A 23,939-nucleotide genomic window follows, 5' to 3' on the forward strand; every position below is an offset into this window, starting at 1 on the left:
CACCTAAAGATGTTTAAGATGAAAAGTTATTGAAAGGTTTTTATTTTATTGCACCCTGTTGCCGTGGTGATGAGCCATTTGTAAAGAAAAATGATGCTGTTTTTGAGGATCTAAACATAGGCGAAAACGTATGCAACTTTGGACACACATCAGGCCTGGCGAAGTCATCAATATTTTAGTATTTTATGGTGGAATTTTTAAGAAAATGGCTCACTAGTACCACCTAGATTTTTCTTTAAAAATCAGCCCTGGTTGTATGTTTACCCAAGATTTACGACAATTTTGTGGTATATGTAACAAGCCAAGACTTACATAAATGTGTCTTGGTGCCATATGCTAAACCTAACAGGAAGTCCGCCATTTTGAATTTACGTTAAAGTTTGAAGTCGCTTTGACTACAAAAGTTGCTGGACCTTGACCCACACGATAATTTCTTCTGATGATTTCTCACATTTGATAATAGTCCAAGCCTGAAGACATCTACAAACTTATTTTTCATCGTAGTGGTAGTGCTACCTACTGACTTAAGGAAATACATGTATTATTCATTGACAAAGGTAAGACAGCTGTTGTGTGCACCAGGTGCGACAAGATGGGGCAAAAGAAGGTGTGAGCATTCTACAGGCTACCAAAAGAACCAGTTAAGTCGAGTGCCGGCGTTCGGGGGGACGGCTTCTCCAGCCTGCGGGTTGCTCTCCAGTGCAGTGGCTATTGCGAGCGTGCACCAGTGCTGCCTGTTACCCCATCCGTTGTGCCCGTTCGACAGTGAGAACGACTACATCTCGCCATCCCCTCCTCACTCACCCGCGACGACGGAGGCGGGATGCCCTGCGAGTCTGTGGGGGGTCAAGCGTTGTGTTTGTCATATCCTCCGAGCGAGGTCGGCCGGTCTCTCTGCTTTGCTCTACTCCGGTAGCAGCCATCATGGCGGGGGCTGCGGGAAAGCAGTCACGCTCGCACGCACGTGGATGCCCAGCCTGTCGCTTGGCTGCCCACCTGCGCTGCTCCCTGCCCGCCAGCCAGCCCTAGCCCGGGCTTCGAGAGAACCTGGTTGATCATGCTTGTATGCTTGACTCAAAGAATAAAGTATTCCCCATCTGCCATTGTGATAATTATAAAATATAGAATAATAATATATAATATATATAATATTTATAATTTATAGAAAAAAAAATGATAGTTGTAAAAAAAAGCACTCCTGGTGCATCTGTGATGTCCTATCTATCCAGCTTGGACATGTATCTCATTATTCTCTTTTCATCAAAGTGAGATGTGAATTCACTTGGACACAATATTGACTGTTAAATGCTAATTTTATCAGTGCTCTCCATTGTAAATTCTGGGGTGGTGAAGACAGCCTCCACACGGCCACCCTGTGAGTAGCTATAGGGTTGATGCAGGATTGCATGCCCGTAAAGCGAAACTAATGTCTTCAACACGTCTACGAACCCCAGCGCTAGCGCTAGCAATCCTCCAGCTCAATGTCGAAGGACTCACTACCGCCAAGACCACCATTTTTGCACAACTAGCCAGCAGGAATGGTGTGTCTGTGATCACGTGCAGGAGACCCATGCCAAAAAAAGAAATATTCGAAAGCTCCCTGGGTACATACTGGCCAGAGACACCATTGATGAACACCACGGCATTGCCACATTTGTCCGCAATGGTGTAGCCTGGTCAGCTGCAGGACAATCCCCAGAGGGCGCATGGATAGAATGGATCCCAACTGAAGTGCAAGACATCAACATTTCCAGATCTACAAACCATTTCCTAGTAGACTGGCCCCATCATCACTTCCAGATATCCCAGCGACCTGCTGTGTATACTGACAACTTCAACAGCCATAATAACGGCCGGCGGTACAGCAGATCCAATGCTGATGGTGACTCCCTGGTAGACTGGGCCTCAATGGTTGATGCAACACTCCTGTATGACCCAAAAGAGCCCTGTGCCTTCTACTCTGCCCACTGGGACAGCCACACCAACACAGATCTGTCATTTGCCAAACAGCCAGTTAGTTCCAGTGAAACAGATCCTGGATATGTTCCCCCAGTCACACCATTGATCATCCATCATTACCTTCCAATCAATGATACAATCTGTGTAAGGAAGGGATGCCGAGAGATGGAACTTCTGGAGAGCTAACTGGTAGCGTTTCACTCAATATGTGAATAGGGCAGCTGCTGGTCTGCCACCCCTGGGCTTTAACAACCTGAATGAAGCCTAAGAGTCAGACTTCAAGATGCTTCTGACCACTGCTTGGAGGAACATCCCCCGGGGCTTTTGCTGGGACGCCGAATGTGAATCCATCTTTCGTGCCCAAGAAGCACAACAAACAGAGAAGAAGGAAAAGCAGTGGATGAGCTCTGCAGTAGGCTGAATGCAAAAAAAAAGGCAAAGATGTTCAGAGACTATGGAATCAATTGACTTGACACATTCTAGCCGCCAGGCGTAGCAGACCCTGAATAAGCTGACAGGAAGTTCAACAACCCCAGTACAGTGCCCCATCACCGCAAACTCCATTGCATCGCTACTGCTCAGTAATGGCCGGTTCCCTAACAGCGACAAGGCCTTCACCAGATCAACATCTGCAAGAGTCAATGGCTCAAGGCCCCAGGATGCAACTCTTGTCTGTCTATGGACGTTTCAGTACGGGAAATGGAGCAGGCGATCCAATGCCTGAAGACTGGCAAGCTGCCAGGCATAGATCTTATCCATGCGGAGTTCAGAAAGCAACAAGGGAAGAAGGTGAAAGATTAGCTCCGCTCTTTCCTCTGCATGCCTCCACCTTCTAAGGCTGCCAAAGATCTGGTGCTGTGCAAAGGTGACCCTGCCAAAGCCGAACAAGCCAAGCGATGAACCAAAGGGATACAGGCTCATCTTACTGCTCTGCACCCCATTTAAACTACTGGAACACCTCATCCTGACTCGTATCACCCCAGTGATCAACCCGCAGCTGCCTAAAGAACAAACTGGCTTCCGAACTGTCAGATCAACAACAGATCAGTCTACCCTTCTCTGCCAAGACGTTGAGGACAGCTTCCAGGCAGAGAAGAAGGCTGATGCCGTCTTTCTAGACCTTACAGCTGCCTACTACACTCTCTGGCAATGTGTGCTGCAACCTGAAGCTGCTGGAGACCATCCCATATAAGCATATGGTGATCTTTATAGTGGATATGCTAAGCAACTTCAGTGTGCTAATCACTAAAGTGAAATACAGAGTCGAGAATAGCAACACGACTAGAACCGCATAAGGGTGGAGATCCAGCAGTTCTGAATAAAAATGCTGTATTACAATCAACATATATCTAAACAAAAAATAAGGCCAGGGCTACATTAGCAATTTCGTTCTAACACCGGCCGGAACTCGCCAATGGCTTAAATAACCCAATCACAAATATTCTCAATGTGATTTTTGCACTCACCATTACTGTTGGGATGAAAGATTCAAATAATAGCATGATATGTATTTCAAGCCACACATGCCCAGGAACTGCTTAACATTGCACCAACTGACATCAGTATAGCCTCCTGGGTCAAAGTAAAGTGAAGGGAGCAGTGGAGGACAGCAGGATCTAGGCTCCACCTACCCCAAAAGCAGTGGACAAATCTCAACCGCCTGAGGATGGGTGTGGGACGCTTCGGAGAATCAATACAGAAGTGGCTCCTTGTGGATAGCACCCAGTGTGAGTCTGGGGACCCTCGACAGACTGTGTACCCCGTCTTCATCAACTGCCCCAAATACCAGCCACTAAATGGACAATAATACGCTGGAATGGCTTGCTACGATAGAGCTGAGGATCCGATGGCAGACATACAAAGAGATTATAAATCCTTAGCCTGCTGATGCTACGGTCCTGTCAGCTTGGTTCCATAAATAAAAGCATGTGGGTATCAGTCACATGATGTCCGGAGTCTCGTCTGCGGCTGCAGCAATGCTATAGTTGACTGATAAATAAACAAATGGCAGAATGATGTGGAATTTAAAAACATTTATAAACCATCGTAGGGCGTCTTGTCAACGTTCTTTTCGATTCACTGGTGCTAATGGCCACATGACCATGGTTTGAACAAATGGGGACCCATTATTAATGTGTGAACGTTCGCACAACCAATGATGGCTCACCTGTTTTCTGAAGCTGAGCCGTTGATTGGCTGTTACCTAAGCCCTAAGCAACTGTGATGTCATTTGCAGTCAACAGCAAGCGACAAAATGGCCACCCCCTGAGATGGATAAAAACGGGTGGATTTTGCTGCTTTGCTGCTTAGTACCTGGAATTTGACACTACAAGAAGTACGAGACACGTCAATTTGACGTAATGCGCTCTAGCAATGATGTCATCGATTAAAATGATTACTCACTCCTCGAGTGTCTAATAATGTCATGGTTCTGCTCTGTTTCAGTCAATCAGATGAGTTGTGGGCGTGACCTTCAGAACCGCACCTGTTCTGCATCTCAATCAAGGACTTTAAAAGATAGCAGCGCGGAAGGCTCGTTATCAGATTATTCCACCTTGCTTTCTCTCATCGCTCAAGTGTTGATTTTCTTGACTAAGATAACTTTGATTCTATTGTTCATGTGTTTTTTTCCGAGTATAGTGTTTGGTTTGGTTATTTCGTACGGTGTGCTTTGTTTGTTTTTTCAATTGAAGTTTTCCTGATCCCTTGATAGCAGTAATTTTGCATTAGTTATTTTGTTGCCTTATTTTGCAAACGTTTTCTGTTATCCCATTATTTCTGGTGTTTTGCCTGCGACTTTGTACTTTGTTGTACTTTGGACGGTAGTCAGTTTTTTTTGTAAATACATTTTTGTTTGACAGCTTCTCTTTGTCTACATTTGTGGGATGCAACGGAACCTTAACAAATAAAGGTACTTTGGTTATTAAAATTCTCTTGTGAGTATAATTTAAAGTAAATTATGTCATTTAAATGGATGAGAACCAATTGGTGGACCGCCATTGTCCCGTGCGGCTCTCGCGCTGCATGCGTGTCAGCTGTTAGAAAAAACAGCTGGTTTGGAGTCAAAGGAAAGGAGACACATCTCATAAACGGCTTGACTGCACTTTACTTTGAAGAAGAGGAAGTTAATCCCAAGTACGCAACACAATTTTGTCTTGATCGCACCCCGGAACTCTTTTTTTTCCATGGGGGAATTATGTCAACAAGCACCACATAAGATCATAATTTTATTTATTTCGACTGTCTGGCATGCACTATCTACAACATCACGACTATCACATCTAACAGCTCATCTTGGCCGGCGCAGGGGGACTTTTTTTTACTCTGACTCACTCGAGCAATTCATCCTCTGACTCGTCAATATTTTGAAGCAGATGTAATGCCCCCTCTACTATAATATGTAAATATTTTTTTTTATTGATCATGGTGACCAGCAGCACCATGCGAGAGAAAGTAGAACCGTCAAATTGACTGAGATGCCGTAGATACGTAGTTAAAGGGACTCTTGGATGAGCTTGGCACTTATATAATAGGTTTGCATGTAAAAAGGACATCAGTATTAAGCCCCAACCCCCCCAAAAGACTGTAGTGATTTAAGGGCTTTTTTTGTGATTAGATTTACGGCAAATTGGCACGCCCCCTTTTGGAGCTCCGCTTGTTATTTTTTCCGGTCTCAGCGGTCTACGTCATGACGGGGAGGTGATGATAATATTGCTAGCATTGTCAGTTCTGTTGTCTAAAACGGCGACCGATCGCCACCAAAATGCACATTACAACTCTTGTCCACTTCAACCTGTGAAAGTATTAAAGTGTTCTGCACAATAGTTTGGATTTATTGACATCAAACTAGTGAGGGGCAAAACAGTTCTTTTAACTGAATCATTAGAACCAGTTCATCAAAAAGAATCGTTAAAATACATATACTGTATGTATATGTGTATATATATATATATATATATATATATATATATATATGTATACTCTTAAAAGTTCTCCATTTACATACCAGTTTATGTTTGCCTTGAACACCAAAATTTCTCAGCAACACTCGATCACCTTTAACATACTTGTCATGTGCTTTCTTGTTTCGTTGATGTTTTTTGTCTGACGCTTCCGTAGCTAGAGTGTAAGCTCTTTGAAGATCTTTTTTCAACTTGGCAACATACTGGTGGAAAGACTTGGATTTCTCGCTGTCGTCGGGCACACCAAGGCAGAGGTCCACAGGTAGACGAGCTTCTCTGCCAAACATTAACTGGTAGGAAGAGTAGCCAGTTTCTTCATTTTGTGAGCAATTATAGGCGTGAACCAACTGACAAATTTTTTGACTCCACTTTTGTTTTTGTTTTGGGTCCAGGGTGCCCAGTATTGACAATAGTGTATGATTGAATCTCTAGGGTTGAGGATCTCCTTGACGGTGATAAGGAGACGTTCTTGACTTTCGAATGCCTAACATCTTTAGCATTTCTTGAATCAATTTGCTTTCCAGGAAAGGCTTGGGCATAACGAGTGAAGTGGTCTGTCACAACAAGGATATTGGCATGACCCTGAGAGTCTGGTTCAAGTGACAGGAAATCAATACTGACAAGGTCTAAGGGGGCCTTGGCTGGTGATCTGGTTTAAGGGAGAAGCTCTCTGGGGCAGTGCTTTGCGGGTGATGCATCTCCCACAGTTCTTCACATATTGCTTTACCTCCAATCCCATGCTCAGCCAGTAAAACCGGTCCTTGATAAGTTCAAGAGTCTTGTCCACACCCAAGTGTCCGGACCCATCGTGCAGTGACTTCAGGATCATGCCAACGTACTCCTTTGGTAGAACTAGCTGATGCACTTCAGATCCATGTCTTTCGAGTCTTCGGTAAAGCAGATTGTCTTTGATTATGAGTTTAATTGTCTCTTTATAGAGCAGCGCAGAAGCTGGATATTGAGTGGATGAACATTTTGGACCACCACTTAGTAACTGTTTGACTGGAGCAATAGTGGGGTCAATGTCCTGAGCTTGAACGAGGTCTTTATGACTGATTTGCATTAGGGAACCAACGTCCAGCTGGACAGGATGTGAAAAACATTCAGGAATGCCGTCAGGTGACACTCCAAGTGATTCGGCAATTCTGACGATTTCTTTGGGCTTCTCTTCATACTTGATCTGTCTACAGAGAGCCTTGACACTTTCAGGCGGAACACTGTGCCATACTTCCTTGGTTGTGCAAAGGGGGTTGCGAGACAGTGCGTCGGCGTCAATATTGCTACTTCCTGGTCGGTAATGCAGGGTGAAATTATATGTCGAGAGGGATGAGAGCCAGCGATGACCAGTGGCGTTGAGCTTGGCCGTTGTGCGAATGTAAGTGAGTGGATTGTTTTCAGTTCTCACAGTAAACTGAGCCCCATATAGGTAGTTGTGGAACTTGTCAACCACCGCCCACTTGAGTGCCAAAAACTCAAGCTGGTGCACAGGATAATTTCTCTCTGAGTTGCTCAGCTTGCGACTCGCAAAGGCAACAGGTCTTAAATCTTCTGGATGGTCTTGATTGAGGACCGCGCCCAGACCATGGAAACTGGCATCAACATGTAGTATGTAGGGATTGGTCGGATCAAAGGGTCATACCGAAGGGTTCAGTCACTTTGTAATAGGTCTGGTTAGGTGCCGGAGCGGACTTTCTTTTCTTCTGGGTGGGAGGATACCCTTTGCACAGTTCTGTGAGTGGTCGAACAACAATGGAGTAGTTTTTTATAAATCTGCGGTAGTAGCCACAGAACCCCAAAAAGGATTGCAGGGACTGGAGAGCCGTTGGCTGCTTCCACTTGGTCACGGCATCTACCTTGGCTGGGTCTGGGACAATGCCGCGCTCTGAGACAACATGCCCAACATAGGTGACCTGAGGACGGCAGAATTGGCACTTGTCCAGAGATAACTTGAGACCAGCTTCTTTGAGACGAGTAATGACTTTGAACAGTCTTTGTTCATGTTCCTCCAGAGTTCGGCCAAACACAGTCAGGTCGTCCAGATAAACAATGACTTCAAGTAGGTGCATGTCACCGACGGCCGACTCCATTAATCGTTGAAATGTTGCAGGAGCTCCTGTGATTCCTTGTGGCATCAGTTCAAACTGAAAAAATCCCAAAGGACATATGAAGGCAATTTTCTCCTTGTCCTCCTCAGCCATTGGAATTTGGTAATAGCCACTGCTCAGATCTAACACTGAAAACCACTTGCTTCCAGACAAGCAATCCCGGGTGTCGTCAATGCGTGGTACAGTGTACTGATCTGGGATGGTTCTGCGATTAAGAGTGCGATAGTCAATACACATGGGAGGTTGACCATTCTTTTTGCGTGCCAGCACATTTGGCGAATCGTATGGACTCCTTGATTCTGTTATGATCGCAGCTGCCAGTAGTCCTTGGAGATGACGACGGAGATCATCCAAGTCAGCCAGGGCAATGCGGCGTGACCGTTCTCTGAAAGGAGTGTTGTCATTTAGACGGATGTGATGCTTCACTCCCCTGGCCAGACCAACATCCCATTCATCGGTAGAGAACACTTTGGGGTGCTGAGCGAGATTCCGACCTAGTCTCCTTTTCCATTCTTCACTGATAGGAGAGTTACTGAAGTCAAACAAAGAGGGGTCCATAGCTGGAACTGTTTTTTTACTCAGACTTGGCGTATCTGTCACCATATCCGCCACATGCAAATGAACGATTACTGTACCCTTAGGGATGGCGGTTGGCTTTAGGGACTCGTTTTGCAGAAGCACTGGAAACTTATTACCGTCTAGTGTCTTGGAAAACAACATTGTTGGCTGGACTACAACACTGGTGGGAAGAGCAGGTACGTAAGCATTTTCTGTGATTAGGATACCATACCCAATGTCTTGTTTCTCTGTCACTTTGGAGATAGCCATGTGCTCTTTGCCCGGAGGTATGACAAGTGGACCAGGACCTGTCCATTTAACATCCCCTACAGGCAAGTCTTTGTAGTATTCATGGCGTCAAGAACAGGCAAGTGACTTTCCTTCTCCACTTGGACTTTAAGTGAGGTGACATTGTCTTTATTTCCGCTTGTTGCTGTTGACGTGAGCTGACCTGACTCTACTGACATTAGTGCCAATGAGGACAGGTATTGTGTCAGAACAACGGGGGTCAGGACACACCAGGGCCAGGACAGGAACAGACTTCACTCTGTGGGATTTTGACTTTTTAGGCAACTCCAGGTCAACTTGAATGTAACCCTTGTAGGGATAACTGTCATTCGCCTCACTTAGACCCCAGATGCCTAAACCGGTCACAGGGTTCAGAGGGATGTGTGACAGGTTTTCAGCATACCAGCTGTCAAAGATGATGGTAACTTGAGAGCCACTGTCCAGCAGAGCAGTGCATGGGTTGCCATTAATCTTTACAGTAGCAGTAGATGGTGGACCAACTAGCCCCTCTGGTAATCCATTCGAGTAAACCCCGAAAGAACTTCTCTCAACTACTGCATTTGTAGTCTGGGTTCGGACTTCATCAGGTTTCTTACTTTGTTTGGACTTTCGTTGCGCTCGTAGCAGCTTCTGAATAACTTTGGGGTAATTGTCGGGAGCAGCGCAATGAGTTGAAAAGTGTCCATCTTCACCACAACGATAACAGAAGAAATCACTTGATTCTCTGGGGTGAAAGTCATTTGTTGAGGTGGTTTTGGCCTAATTTCTTTTTGTGGGGGTTCAGTGGCTGGACTGTATTTAGGGTTGATTGACATAACAGATACTTGCTTCCGAAGCTTGACAACGTCTTTCTTTAATGCTTGGATAGTCTTTTCTTCTGAACTCATGGCCCCTATGGGAGCTTGGTGCTGCAGGCTCGGCATGGCGGCAGGCACAGTAAATTCACTTACTTGTGTTCTGAGTTGGTGTATTTCGTCTGTCAAGTCTTTGAGCCCAGCCTCTGAGATTACTGCAGCACTTTTGGCATAAACATCTTGGGGCAGCTGTAGTCTGTGATGCGTTGCTTCATGTTCTTCCTCCACTCTGATCTCGTTCAGCAGCTGCAGGAACGTTGGTGGATTGACTAATCGCTCTCTCAACCGGAGGTTCAGGATCATTAAGTCAGACTGGGTGGCAGCCTTGATGAGCTGGTCGAGGCGTGCTTTTTCTATAGTAGTTGCCTCCAATCCACCTTTCTCGACAACTTTGTCCAGGACTCGCTCCATCCGTCTCAGGAACTGAGAGAGTTTCTCACCAGGCTGTTGACATAGCATCCTGAAGGCAAAATAGAGTTCTTCGCCACTTTTTGTAGTGCCTAATGTACTCTCGAGGATGTCAAGGTAGTCAACAGACGTGGCATTTGGGTTATTGAAACGGACAGCTTGCAGGACCTCTAGTGCAGGACCCTTTACACTTTCCAAAATCCTCATCTTCTTTTCTCTTTCCGGTCTTTCACTGGCTTGCTCAATCCAGTTCTCTAACTGCTCTTCTCCTTGTGGTGTTAGTGTGACACCTGAGAAAGTCCGCAGTCTTCTGTAAGGAATGTTGTCATTGCTGGTGGGCTTGTTTACCTTCTGCAGGATGTCACCAACAGCTCTAATATAGCTTCAGGAGTCGACGCTTGCATACATTTGGATTATTTGTGGCTTCATGGGCTGTGTGCTCCTCTTCCTGTTCAGAAGTTCCAAAGATCCTCCATGGCACTGCAGTTCCCTCAGGTAGGACATCCGGAGGAATGGCTCTAGTGTTGACCTTCTCTCTGCACTCACATAGCACACTTAAATTTTGAGACTGCTGGTCATACATCCTTCCTCTCACTTGGACTCTCCCAAGTACTTTTATGGTCTGTAGTGTTTCTTCAATGGAGTTCACTTCCACATCAGGAGGAACATCTTTCAACAGCACACCGTAAGCCGGGTCTATTCCTTCTCCAAAGCACCAGTTATTCAACTGCGCCATCCCAAAGCGTTGTGCAACTACTGTGTTCACGTAAATTACAATTAATTGTCTTAACCATTTCAGACAAATTAGTATAATGAATCAAATCTGTTCTCAAAATGAAAAAACTATACCTTGGTAACCTTCTTACTAAAGCTGTCTAAACACAGTCAAAATACTTTTTAACAATACGAACAATACACAAAATGTACAACCAATGTCTCTTTTTTTTTTCTTTACTTATATACATTTTTACGAACGGTGGGCCCACACACTCACACACACACACACACACACACACCCACACACACGCACACCCACACACACACACCCCCACCCACGCACCCACACACACACACACGCACACACCCCCACACGCGCGCACGCACACACACACCCCCACACACACACACACACACACACACGAGCAGTACTCACAGCTTCGGAGCTCACGAAGCGGAAAAAGAAAAAATGCCTTTAAGCCGATTTGGCTCGAGTTTGGCGCAACACTGTGATTTGGGAGCATTGCAACTGTCACTGAAGACCCGAAAGCGCCGAAATCTCTCCCCAGAAGCTTGAGAACAGCGAGATCCAACGTCCGCGTCTCGAGTCCGGTAAAGTTAGCACCAGATTGGCACATTCGGAGTTGTCGGTCCAATAACGTAGTAACGCAGCATTATTAAAACACAAACAATGCTTCTCTTTAACCTCAGTGATGTAGTCAATGAGCTATGAGCTAAGCTGATATGAGTTGATTTTTAGCACAACTGATTGTCATCGAAGCGAGGAATATGCCATTGTTTCCTAAGAAGGGCTGACGCGGAGGCAGTGCCCAGGGACGGTCAACAAATAGCAATCGCCGACAAGAAAACAAACTATTTCAAATATAAAACGTCATTATTCATTGTCGTGTTTCTTCTTTAATTACACACATAAAAGATCATCAGTTGGTTACAGTACAACCCTCATTTTGTGTACCAAACCCCCCACCCCACCACAAAGAACAGATTTTAAAGGGAGAGTTTGTATCAATACTCAATAACTTCATGAGTGTTAATCATTTGGTCTCAAAAGTCACGTCACACATCGATGGGGACTTTCTGTTTATACTACAACTCATATTATGAAAATACAATTTTCTGCATTTTTTAGAAGTTATTGAACGGACGAATCCGAATGTGCCAATCTGGTGCTAACTTTACCTAACTTGCGTCTCGCCGTATGATGGAACAGCCGGAGTAGTAATAGCCCGGAATTAGCTGCTGTTGGCAAGAACCAACATCTGCTTTGCCAACATCAACCCACGGCGCCTTCGCCACATTCTCGGCCTTCCGCACTCTTAGCCTCCTTACGTGCGACTTCCGAGTGATCCGTCAGGTTTTTTGGAGCTTCTTGCTCGGATTTGTCACCTTAGTTCTCGTCCCGTCCGTGTGTCGGCCGCTCTCCAACACCGGCGTCCTTCTTTTTTTTGTTTTTTTTACCCTGCCGTCCCTCGTTTTTCCGTGCTCTCGCGACAGTGCGCACATCTTTCCTCTCGCATGGAAAACACGTCTCTTTTACCGCCCCTCACTGGTCCAAAGTGCCACCCGTTCCTCATTAGCTGCCAATCAAATCAGCAAAACTGGGTGCACTCTTCAAACAACGAATCACAATAAAAGAACACAGCAAGGGCAAAACTCTCATTACATTACAACATAGACTTATTTAAATAAACTGCAAGTGAAATATATTTGAATCATTTAGTAATATATTAAATAGTACTACACTCACTTGTAGCAAAAGGTGGCGATGGATTTTTAGTAACCCACTAGATGCTGCAATTTTACTGTAACCCGAATTTACCGGGCTACATTTATACAGCGCATTTCATAACAGTTACAGACAAAGTTACAAAAATATAACAAGTGAAAGGAATAAATTAAAAAATTATATACTATGTACAATAGACACCAGAAAACAGCAGAAAACCCTCAGTCTCATGTTGGATCAAAAGCCAAAGAATATAGATAAATGTGTCTTCAAACGGGTTTTAAAAATGGACAGAGAGGGGGCTTGCCTAACATTCAATGGAAGGTCATTCCAAAGGGAAGGACCAGCAACAGAAAAAGCTCGATCCCCTCTGGGGCACCGCTTAGTCCTCGGCACCTCGTGCAGTGCCTTGTTCGCAGACCTGAGGCACCAGGAAGGTGTGTAGAAGTGGAGGAGCTCTGAGAGATTTGCTCGGGCGAGGCCATTTAAAGACTTGTAAACAAATAGAAGCATCTTAAAAGGAAGCCTAAAATGCATTGGTAGCCATTGAAGGGAGGCCAGAATTGGTGTTATGTGTTCGACCTTCCGAGCTCCAGTTAAGGCGAGCAGCAGAATTGAAGCACTGGAGACGCTTGAAAGATGACTGACTGACTCCAAAATAAAGTTTAAAACTGTCTGCGTATTTAAAGATACTTTATTACCTCTTAGCTCATTAATTAGTTGTTGCCTTCCCAACCTGACTAACTCATGATTCTCTCGTTGGTGCCACCTACTGTACATTCAGCATATAGTCAATGCAGTTTGTCAAGTAAGACTGGTGTCAAAACAAACACGTGCGAGACATGCGGGGCACGTTTCCATCACTCGTCAGCAAAACAGACGTCCGTCAGAGGTGAGGTCCATTGGTACTTGACCCAGTTAGTGTCAATTACACTGACGGATGAAAACCCACGTCTGTCGATGCTAAGTCCATTTTTTAATGTTTTTTTTTTTTAATGTCTAACGTAAGTAAAACGGGCATCCGTCAGTGACGGACTGACAGACTGGTCTGTCAGTCTGACGGAATGCCCATCTCTGAAAATAAGTAAATCCAAAGGATTTTTTTTCTGTCTCCGCACGCCCTCAGTGAACATAAGTGCAACAGTGAAAAAAATCATAATATTTTAAAGTGTATAGCGAGACTGTGTTGTGGGAGTATTAAAATCAAACTCTTGCACAAATGCAACCAGATGATAATATCGGATACCAGCAAATCAGGCTATTATACCAGAGTGCGTATTATACACAGAATTTTATAGTACTTCTTTTTAATTAGTAGTTTAGGGCTGTATATACTTTACCTGTCTTGGAGTTACAGTTTCATGGTAGCTTGGTAGTATCTTAAGAATCACAATTCCACTGGCTGCTTGTAGCTCCTTCTGCAGCACTCTTGGGTCTTGTCCCACGTCTCGTCCATTGACCTTCCATTCACAATAAGACAACAAGCAGAATTAGTTTGAGCTCTTCAACAACATAAATGGGCACAGGGTTCTACACTATTTTTTGCACACACACACGCACGCACGCACGCACACACACGCACACACACACACATACATATATATATATCTATACATATATATATATATATATACATATATATATATCTATATATATATATATACGTATATATATATATATATATATATATACATATATATATATATATATATGTATATATATATATATATATATATATATATATATATATATATATATATGTATACATATATATGTATATATATATATATATATATATATATATATATATATATATAGAGAGAGAGAGAGAGAGAGAGAGACAGAGAGAGAGAGAGAGAGAGAGAGAGAGAGAGAGAGAGAGATATTTTAATGGGACAGAAAAATCTAAAGATTTTTTACTATAAATAAAATGCGCGATTAACTACGAGTTAACGATGAAAAAATGTGGTTACTTACGATTAAATATTTAAATTATTTTAATCGATTGACAGCACTAATATATATATATATATATAGCACCCCCACGACCCTTGTGAGGATACAACGGTATAGGTATGGATGGATGCATATATATATATATATATATATATATATATATATATATATATATATATATATATATATATATATATATATATATATATGTATATATGTATATATATATATATATGTATATATATATATATACATATATACATATACATATATATACATATATACATATATATACACACATATATATACATATACATATATACACATATATATGTACATATATATATACACATATATACATGTATATATATACACATATATATATATATATATACATATATATACATATATATACATGTATATATATACATATATATACATATCTATATATATATATATATATATATATATATATATATATATATATATATATATATATATATATATATATATATATATACACATATATACATATATATGACATGACTTTGACAGCTACTTGTCCCGCCTCCCCGACAGACCTGCGGCAATGGAATGAATCTTGACAGAAGCATGTGACGATTGGGCAGGGTCTGGGCGTGACTGACTTGTAGTGTGACGTCTCACACGGTCAAAGACACAGAACGATATTATCTGGTAGTCTGACAGCGTGACTGTTGTGAACGATAAAAAAGTAATTTCGTCTGAGAAGGCCATAAACCCATCTTATATTTTCGTGATATATATCGTCATATCACCCAGCTCTACTCAACATTCAGATTATGTCCACCATAGCAGTATTTCCCTTCCAGGGCTAGATATGCACCTTGGGGTACATGAGCACTTTGCAGGGGTTATGTGAAAACATTTAATAATTTATTCCCAAGATCAATAACATGTGGCACAGCCACGCCAAAATCTCAACAGCCACGTGTTAGCTCAAGTCTAATTGAAGCTCAGCTGACTGATGAAAATAAGTAAAACAGCTATAGTGGGTCTGAACATTATTTTTCCTAAGTGTTTTGCTGGGGGACTTTAATATTCACGTGTGCTGTCCTGAAACACCACTGGCAAAGGACTTTTTAAGACTCATTGATCCTTTCAATTTGGTGCAGTGTGTGGCTGGCTCCACTCACAAACAAGGACATACTTTAGACCTTGTCCTTTCTTATGGTCTATCGGTCTCAAATTTGAAAGTTTTGGACAATGTGCTCTCTGATCATAAGACTGTGCTCTTTGATATAATGTTTTCCAGTGCTGTCAGAGCTAATGCTAGCAAGCGCAAGGCACGGGTTTTTAACCACCTCACTGCTAGTCAGTTCTCTGATGCCTTTGATCAGCTTTGTGTTCCCTCCTAAAACACAGAGGAGCTCAGCACTTGTTTCCATTCAACTTGCCTTGATATTTTGGACTCCGTGGCTCCATTAAAAATTAGGCGGCAAAAAATTAGACCGGAGCCATGGTTTAATGAGAGCACTCGCACAGCTAAACAAGAATGCCGCAGAGCTGAATGGAGATGGAAAAAAGACAGGCTGCAGGTTTCTTATCAAATTATAAAGGACTGCTGGCGTCATTACCAGAGAAAGGTGAAGGAGTCCAAGAGAGACCATTTGTCATGTCTGAGTCAGGCAAATCGCCAAAATCCACGTGCCCTACTTAAAACAATTGACTCGGTCCCAAGCTGTACTCGGTCCCAGCGGCTCGTCATCATCCCACCCTGTTGTCCTGCGCCCCATGGCTTCTTTTCTAAAGCCAACAGTCTCAAACTTGGGTTTTAAAATGGACAGTGATCTTAAATTGGACCAGCAAATCAGCGCTGTTCTAAGTCAAGCTTCTTTCACCTTAGACAGCTGGCTAAGGTAAAGCCCCTCCTTTCCCGGCTAAGGTAAAGCCCCTCCTTTCCCATCAGCACTTAGAAACAGCACTTTGTTACATTTCGGCTAGATTACTGCAATGCACTTTATTTCGGAGTCAGCCAGTCCTCCCTCAAACATCTCCAGTTGGTCCAAAATTCTGCTGCCCGCCTACTAACTGGAGCTCGGAGGATGGAGCACATAACACCAATTCTGGCGTCCCTTCACTGGCTCCCAGTGCATTTTAGGGTTCAATTTAAGATTCTCTTATTTGTCTATAAGTCATTAAATGGCCTGGCTACCTCTCTGAGCTCCTCCACCCCCACGCACCTTCCCGCAGCCTCAGGTCTGTATTTAGTTATGAGTACCATCTATTTTATCGTTTAGCCTTGAAACCGGCTAAAAATGCAGTGAGGTTAGTAAAGTTCTTCTGAGTCTGATATAAACCACTGTGTTTCATCAGTGCGCCCAGCTCGTCTTTATTTTTTTTTCCAGAGACCTTATGTTGCCCATTATAATAGGCTAGCCGTAGGTTTAGGGTTATTATATTAAATATTATTATTATTATTTATGATAATTATTCTTATATATTAGAAATTGAACTTTCTCTTACTCCCTTGCATCTTTATGCCGGGTAGGCGTCCACTTACAAACCTCAAGGGGAATTCCCACTGGCACTTCAGGCTCAGCAACTGATCACTCATGTAGCTATGCATCTCAGGAATGACCCACAGAAAAAGTTTTAAAAGCCCAATGATCAAATTCAGAGCCAATTGCATGAGAGAAGGACCATTTATACAGTATACAGTATCTCAAATACTGCCCACATTTAAGATGAACTTGACAGGTGTAGTATTGAGGCTTCCTTCTTGACACCATGATACAGGAAATAAATCTTTGAAAATTATGGATGATTTGTTGAAAACACATAGTTGGGTAGAAAGGTTAATAAACAACTCTAAAATGATGAGCAGAATGCAAATGATCCAAAACGGATGATACAATGGAAATAGACAGAAGGAGACCCATTAATGGTTTATCTTACCTCTTTGATGATATCGCCGATATGCAGTAATCCTTGCTGGTCTATCATTCCTCCATGAAGAATGCGTGCTATCACCAGCTCACCTTGATCTACCTTGAATGTCACACCCTGAAACCATATTTATTGTTCATTTGATTCAATCACTTTTTTTTTTAATCTCAAATATAACATTTTGTGAATTGGTATCACTGGTACACAACTGTAATGCATCATAATGATAGGTGTGTCAATATATTGTTTTCCTCAATTGGTTACAGATACATTTTGACACCATAACAAACATATACAGTATAATGATACCGGTTACTGTTAGTCTAAAAAAATAAAAATGGAAATTATTAATGGACTCTCTTCCACTCAGGAGTTGCCCACAGTGAGAGGCATCAAGCAGGTGTGGGCATACTTGGTGCCACCCAGCTCAGTGTCTGTAAATTAGGGTTCACCCCGGTGGATAAGAGCGGAGTAACCCTCCTCTTTCAGGAGGTGTGATTGGGAGGATCAGTCCCCCTGATCAGAACGTGAGTGGTCTTCTATACTTGGCATGAATTGTCCATAACAATCACCATGTTCAGACACTTTTGGACTTAGCACCAGGACACCCTAGGCCGCAGTTCGTTGAGCAACTTTGTGGTCGTTTCATTGGACTTGCCATATGTCTGGGGCACTCGGCTGAAGAGAGGGGTGGAGCTGTCAACCGATCACCACCTGGAGGTATGTTGGCACTTAGGGTGGGGGAAAATGCCGATCCGACCTGACAGACTCAAACTTCATGAGAGGGTCTGGCAGAGTCCAATCTCAGAAAGAGTTTCAACTCACACCTCTGAGAGAACTACTCCCACATCTCGTGGGAGGCGGGGATATTGAGTCCGAGTGGACCATGCTCCATGCCTCTATTTTTGAGGCAGCCAATCGGAACTGTGGCCGTTAGGCTGTTGGTGCCGGTCATGGTGGAAACCTGTTGTTGGTAAGGAAATCAATAGACTGAAGAAAGAGTCCTCTTGAACCTTTTTGGCCTGTGGGACTCCAGAGGAAAATGATGGGTACGCTGGCCAAGCAGAACACAGCATTGGTGGTTGCCGAGGCAAAAACTCAGGCATGGGAGGAGTTTGGTTAGGCCATGGAGAGAGACTTCCAGACCGCTTCGAAGAAATTCTGGTCCACCATCCGGCATCTCAGGAGGGGGAAGTAGTGCATCATCATCCCTTTGAATACTGAGGGTGAGGTGCTGTTGACCGTGACTCATGATGTTGTGAATCGGTGGGGAGAATAATTTGAGACCTTTCAATTCCACCAACACGCCTTCCTTTGAGGAAGCAGAGACTGGGACACTCTGAGGTGGGCTCTTCTATCTCTGGGTTTGAAGTCACCGAGGTGGTTAAAAAGGTCCTTGGTGGATGAGAGGGGGTGGATGAAATCCACCCGGAGTTCCTAAAGGCTCTCGATGTTGTGGGCCTGTCCTGGTTGAAACACCTCTGCAACATCCCATGGATATCGGGGACAATGCCTCTAGATTGTAACTTGTCCTTTTTTATTTTTTAAAAGAATGTAATTATTTGAATTTACTGAAAATGTATGAAAATAAATAGGTTGTGTGGAATAAAGTGACAGATCATGAATATATATATATATATTTTTTTAAATAATGGACTCTGAGATGCCATGTCAATCCGTCAATTGCGGCGGCATGATTGAATGAATAACTTAATCTAAAAACGACAAATGTTGACTTCTCCTTGAGACAAAAAGCTTTCACCTACCAGATGTTCTCCTGCAACTTTGCGTATGCCCACCATGCGGATTGCATCAGGTGGGAGCTGAAAGTTGCTCATATGTCTATCTTGATCTTGGTCACGAGTCATGAATTCGCATTGGATGGGGTGAGGGCTTCCATCCCCCTGGGATGCAACTGAATCATGAGTCTCTAGTAAAGACTGATAACATAATTACATACAGAATACAGAATATTAGTCAAAATACAATTCTCTGCTAATCTGTCTTCATTATTCAAACACAATTAATAACAGGGGTCACCAAGTTCGGTCCTTAAGGGCACCTATCCTGCATGTTTTCCATCTCTCCCTGCTGCAACACACCTGTTTCAAAAGATCTGTATCGTTATCAGGCTTTTGCAAAGTTTGCTGATGAGCTGATCATTTCAATCAGGTGTGTTGCAGCGGGGAGAGATGGAAAACATGCAGGACAGGTGCCCTTGAGGACCGGACTTGGCCCCCTGATTTACAAACTAAACAGGTATGGATTCTTCTGAGGTATTGCTCATTATTGTACAATGTAATATTTTTAGCAAAATCGTATGATCGGGAGTTTGATCCATTTTATATAGATCACAAAACCTCTGGTTAAACATAGATTAATAATTTCCTTGATTTAACCAGTTAAGGCAATTGAGAACAGTTTCTCATTTACAATGCCGACCTGGAGGCAATTTAGGGCGGATAATCCCAGCTGGGTATCAAACCGCTAGCCCTTGGGTCATTGGACAACCTGCTCTAAAGGAGGGGTCTTCATGCTAACCTGATATCACGTTACACCAGAAAAGCACCTACCGGTAATTGTGTGAAGGCGATGGCCTTCACACATATGTTATTCTACACCATTTAACTTTATTGTGTGAAGGCGATGGCCTTCAACACATATGTGATTCTACACCATTCGACTTTATTTCTGTGAAGGAAGGCCAACTTCCAACTTCAATGTATTCCAAAAATTCACGGCCTCCGGTCTTTTTCTTCATTCAAAGAATTTACGGTTTAGCCAGAATTCCCCCTTTTTCACCCCCAAAAAAACCATTAATTTCCAATGGCATATTCAACATTTCCCATTTCCACCATTACAATTTAAAATTCACAAGATTCAACTCATTTAACTCACTTTGGTAAAGCTATTCAACACACCCACAATTCCTGTTTCCCCAAAATTACACTTATTCACACTTATTCATTCCCATTTTCATATTCAACAATTCACATTTACATCATTCCAATTTGAGATTCAGAACATTCATCTCATTCAACTCATATTGATCAAGCTTTTCAACACACCCCAAATTCCTATTTCCAACACATTCAACTCATTCACCCTTAAACAACCCACAAAAAAATAAACTATTCATCATTCATTTCCATTGGAACGTTCAACTTTTCACATGTACACCTTCCCAATTTCCACAAATTCAAGTCATTCAACTCATTCAACTCACATTCAGCTTTTCAACACCCCCAAAATTCCTACATTCCACACATTCAACTCATTCACACTGAAAAAACCCACAAAAATTCAAGTATTCACCATTCATTTCCATTGGCACATTTAACCTTTAGCATTTACACCATAACAAATTCCACAAATTCAACTCATTCAACTCCCATTCAGCTTTTAAACACCGTCAAAATCCCTACTTTCCACACATTCAACTCATTCACACTTAAAAAACCCATAAAAATTCAACTATTTACCATTCACTTCCATTGAATCGTTCAACCTTTCACATTTACACCTTCCCAATTTCCATAAATTCAAGTCATTACACTCATTCAACTCACATTCAGCTTCTCAGCACCCCCAAAATTCCTACTTTCAAAAACATTCAACTCATTCACTTAAAAAACTCACAAAAATTCACCATTCATTTCCAGTGGACAGTGTTATTGCCCCTTGGTCTCCCCAGTGCGGCGGCCATCTTGGACAGGGACATTAGCTGGACTAGGGAAACTCACCCCGAGGTCTCCACGGTGCGGCGGCCATCTTGGGCGGGGACATTAGCTAGACTGGGGATACTCTCCTCGAGGTCTCCCCAGTGTGGCGGCCATCTTGGACAGGCGGCCATCTTGGGCAGGGATATTAGTTAGGCTGGGGATACTCACCCCGAGGTCTCCCCAGTGCGGCGGCCATCTTGGGTAGGGACATTAGCTAGACTAGGGATACTCACCCCGAGGTCTCCCCAGTGCGGCGGCCATCTTGGACAGGGACATTAGCAAGACTGGGCATACTCATCCCGAGGTCTCCCCAGTGCGGTGGCCATCTTGGACAGGGACATTAGCAAGACTGGGGATACTCACCCCGAGGTCTTCCCAGAGCGGCGGCCATCTTGGAAAGGGACATTAGCTAGACTGGGGATACTCAACCCGAGGTCTCCCCAGTGCGGTGGCCATCTTTGGTCAGGGACATTAGCTAGGCTGGGGATACTCACCCCGAGGTCTCCCCAGTGCGGTGGCCATCTTGGTCAGGGACATTAGCTCGACTGGGGATATTCACCCCAAGGCTTCCACAGTGCGGCGGCCATCTTGGACAGGGACATTAGCAAGACTGGGGATACTCAGTGCGGCGGCCATCTTGGGGAAGGAATAAAAATCAACAGGAAGTGACCCAAATGACCCGGAAATGGACTGGAAGTGACCCAAATGACTTGGAAATTAATCGGAAGTGACCTAACTGAACTGGAAATGGACCGGAAGTGACCCAAATGACCCGGAAATGAGCCAGAAATGACCCAACTGAACTGGAAATGGACCGGAAGTGACCTAAATGACCCGGAAATGAACCAGAAGCGACCCAAATGACCCCGAAATAAACCGGAAGTGACCTAAATGACCCGGAAATGAACCGGAAGTGACCCAAATGACCAGGAAATGAACCGGAAGTGACCAGAATGACCCGGAAATGAACTGGAAGTGACCCAAATGACCCGGAAATGAACCGGAAATGACCCAAATGACTGGAAGTGACCCGAAAGTTAAGTGTTGCCTCACTTCCTCTTTTCTTGCTCCCCTTCTGTTTTTTATGTCCTCAGTCCAGGCCATTGTACATCATTCGAGATCATTCAACTTCTTTCAACTACATTCCACTTCATTCAGTATTATTAAACTTCATTCCACTTCATTCAACTTCATTCATCTTCATTAACCGTCATTCAACTTCATTCAACTCACATTGGTTCAGCTTTTCAACATGCCTGCAATTCATACTTCTCATAAATTAAAATTATTCAACCTTAAAAAAAAACATTACATTCGCCATTCAGTCCCACTTCCACATTCAACATTTCAGTTTTACAGCCTTCCAGTTAGGTCCTTGATGGTCTTGTGGTACACACGGTGAGTTGTGTGCAGGCAGCGTTGGATCGATTTCCCCCTCAGTCTAAATCATTCCACAATTTTTCATATAGTTCATCCAACTTCATCCGACTTTATTCAACTTCATTCAGTATCATTCAACTTTATTCAGTATCATTCAACTTAATTCCACTGGATTCAACTTCATTCAGTATCATTCAACTTTATTTCACTTTATTCAATTTCATTCCAACGCATTCCGCAGTTTCTTTTCAGCTTCCTTCGCCTTCACACGCAATTTCCCCAGAAATTGCATTCTCTAATTATTATTAATCTTATTCCTCACACTTTTTTGGCGTTCCGCTACTTACCACATAATTCATCCAATTCACCCCGTTCGAACTTTAAACTATTCCAAAAATTCATGCCATTGCTGCTCTTTTTTGTTTTCACACCTAACATTAACGGTTCCCCCAAAAATCAACCTTTTGCTCCCCCCAAAAAAAACATTCATTTCCAAGGGCATAATTCAAACATCAACTACTTCCACATACTTCATCTGATTCACCCCGTTCGTTATTCCAAAAATTCATGTCATCACACCTTGTATTTTTTTCGCCCCTAATATTTAGGGTTCCCCCAATATTTCCCGTCTTTCACCCCAAAAAATCCCATTCATTCTGAATGGCACATTCAACATTTCACATTTACACAATTCCAGTTTCCAAAAATTCAAGTCATTCAACTCATTAAGCTTTTCAGCTTTTTGTTTTCACCCCTAATATTTACGGTTCCCCCAAAATTCAACCTTTTGCACCCCAAAAAATCCCATTCATTCTTATTGGCAAATTCAACATTTCACATTTACACCATTCCAGTTTGCAAAAATTCAAGTCATTCAACTCATTAAGCTTTTCAACTTTTTGTTTTCACCCCTAACATTTGCGGTTCCGCCAAAATTCAACCTTTCGCACCCCAAAAAACCCCATTCATTTCCAATGGCACGTTCAAACTGTAACTCCTTCCACATACTTCATCCGATTCACCCCGTTCAAATTTAAAATTATTCAAAAAATTCATGTCATCACACCTTGTATTTTTTTCGCCTCTAACATTTAGGGTTCCCCCAATATTTCCCGTCTTTCACCCCCAAAAATCCCATTCATTCTTAATGGCACATTCAACATTTCACATTTACACCATTCCAGTTTACAAAAATTCAAGTCACTTAACTCATTCAACTCATTAAGCTTTTCAACTTTTTGTTTTCACTCCTAATATTTATGGTTCCCCAAAATTCAACCTTTTGCACCCCAAAAAATCCCAGTCCTTCTTAATGGCACATTCAACATTTCACATTTACACCATTCCAATTTCCA

At 42.9% G+C, this 23,939-nt stretch overlaps 1 protein-coding gene across 6 annotated transcripts in view; it reads right to left on the reverse strand.

Moving 5' to 3' along the window:
- Positions 1-23,939, reverse strand: part of LOC147135051 (MAGUK p55 subfamily member 2-like) — a 161,663-nt gene that overhangs the window by 93,094 nt on the left and 44,630 nt on the right. For 3 of the 6 annotated variants that reach the window (XM_086055159.1, XM_086055161.1, XM_086055156.1), the window contains 3 exons: positions 19,249-19,386; positions 17,492-17,599; positions 13,939-14,058 (listed from right to left, as the gene is read on the reverse strand). In XM_086055159.1, the coding sequence (XP_085911285.1) occupies positions 13,939-14,058; positions 17,492-17,599; positions 19,249-19,350 (330 nt within the window). In that variant the 5' untranslated portion in view covers positions 19,351-19,386. Of the gene's footprint in view, positions 1-13,938; positions 14,059-17,491; positions 17,600-19,248; positions 19,423-23,939 lie in introns of all 6 variants that reach the window. The other 3 variants (XM_086055155.1, XM_086055157.1, XM_086055158.1) reach the window with 2 other exon arrangements.

This window comes from Filicampus tigris, chromosome 16, assembly GCF_054856515.1.
Source record: "Filicampus tigris isolate MCC_2025a chromosome 16, RoL_Ftig_1.0, whole genome shotgun sequence".
In the NCBI taxonomy this organism is placed as follows: Eukaryota; Metazoa; Chordata; class Actinopteri; order Syngnathiformes; family Syngnathidae; genus Filicampus; species Filicampus tigris.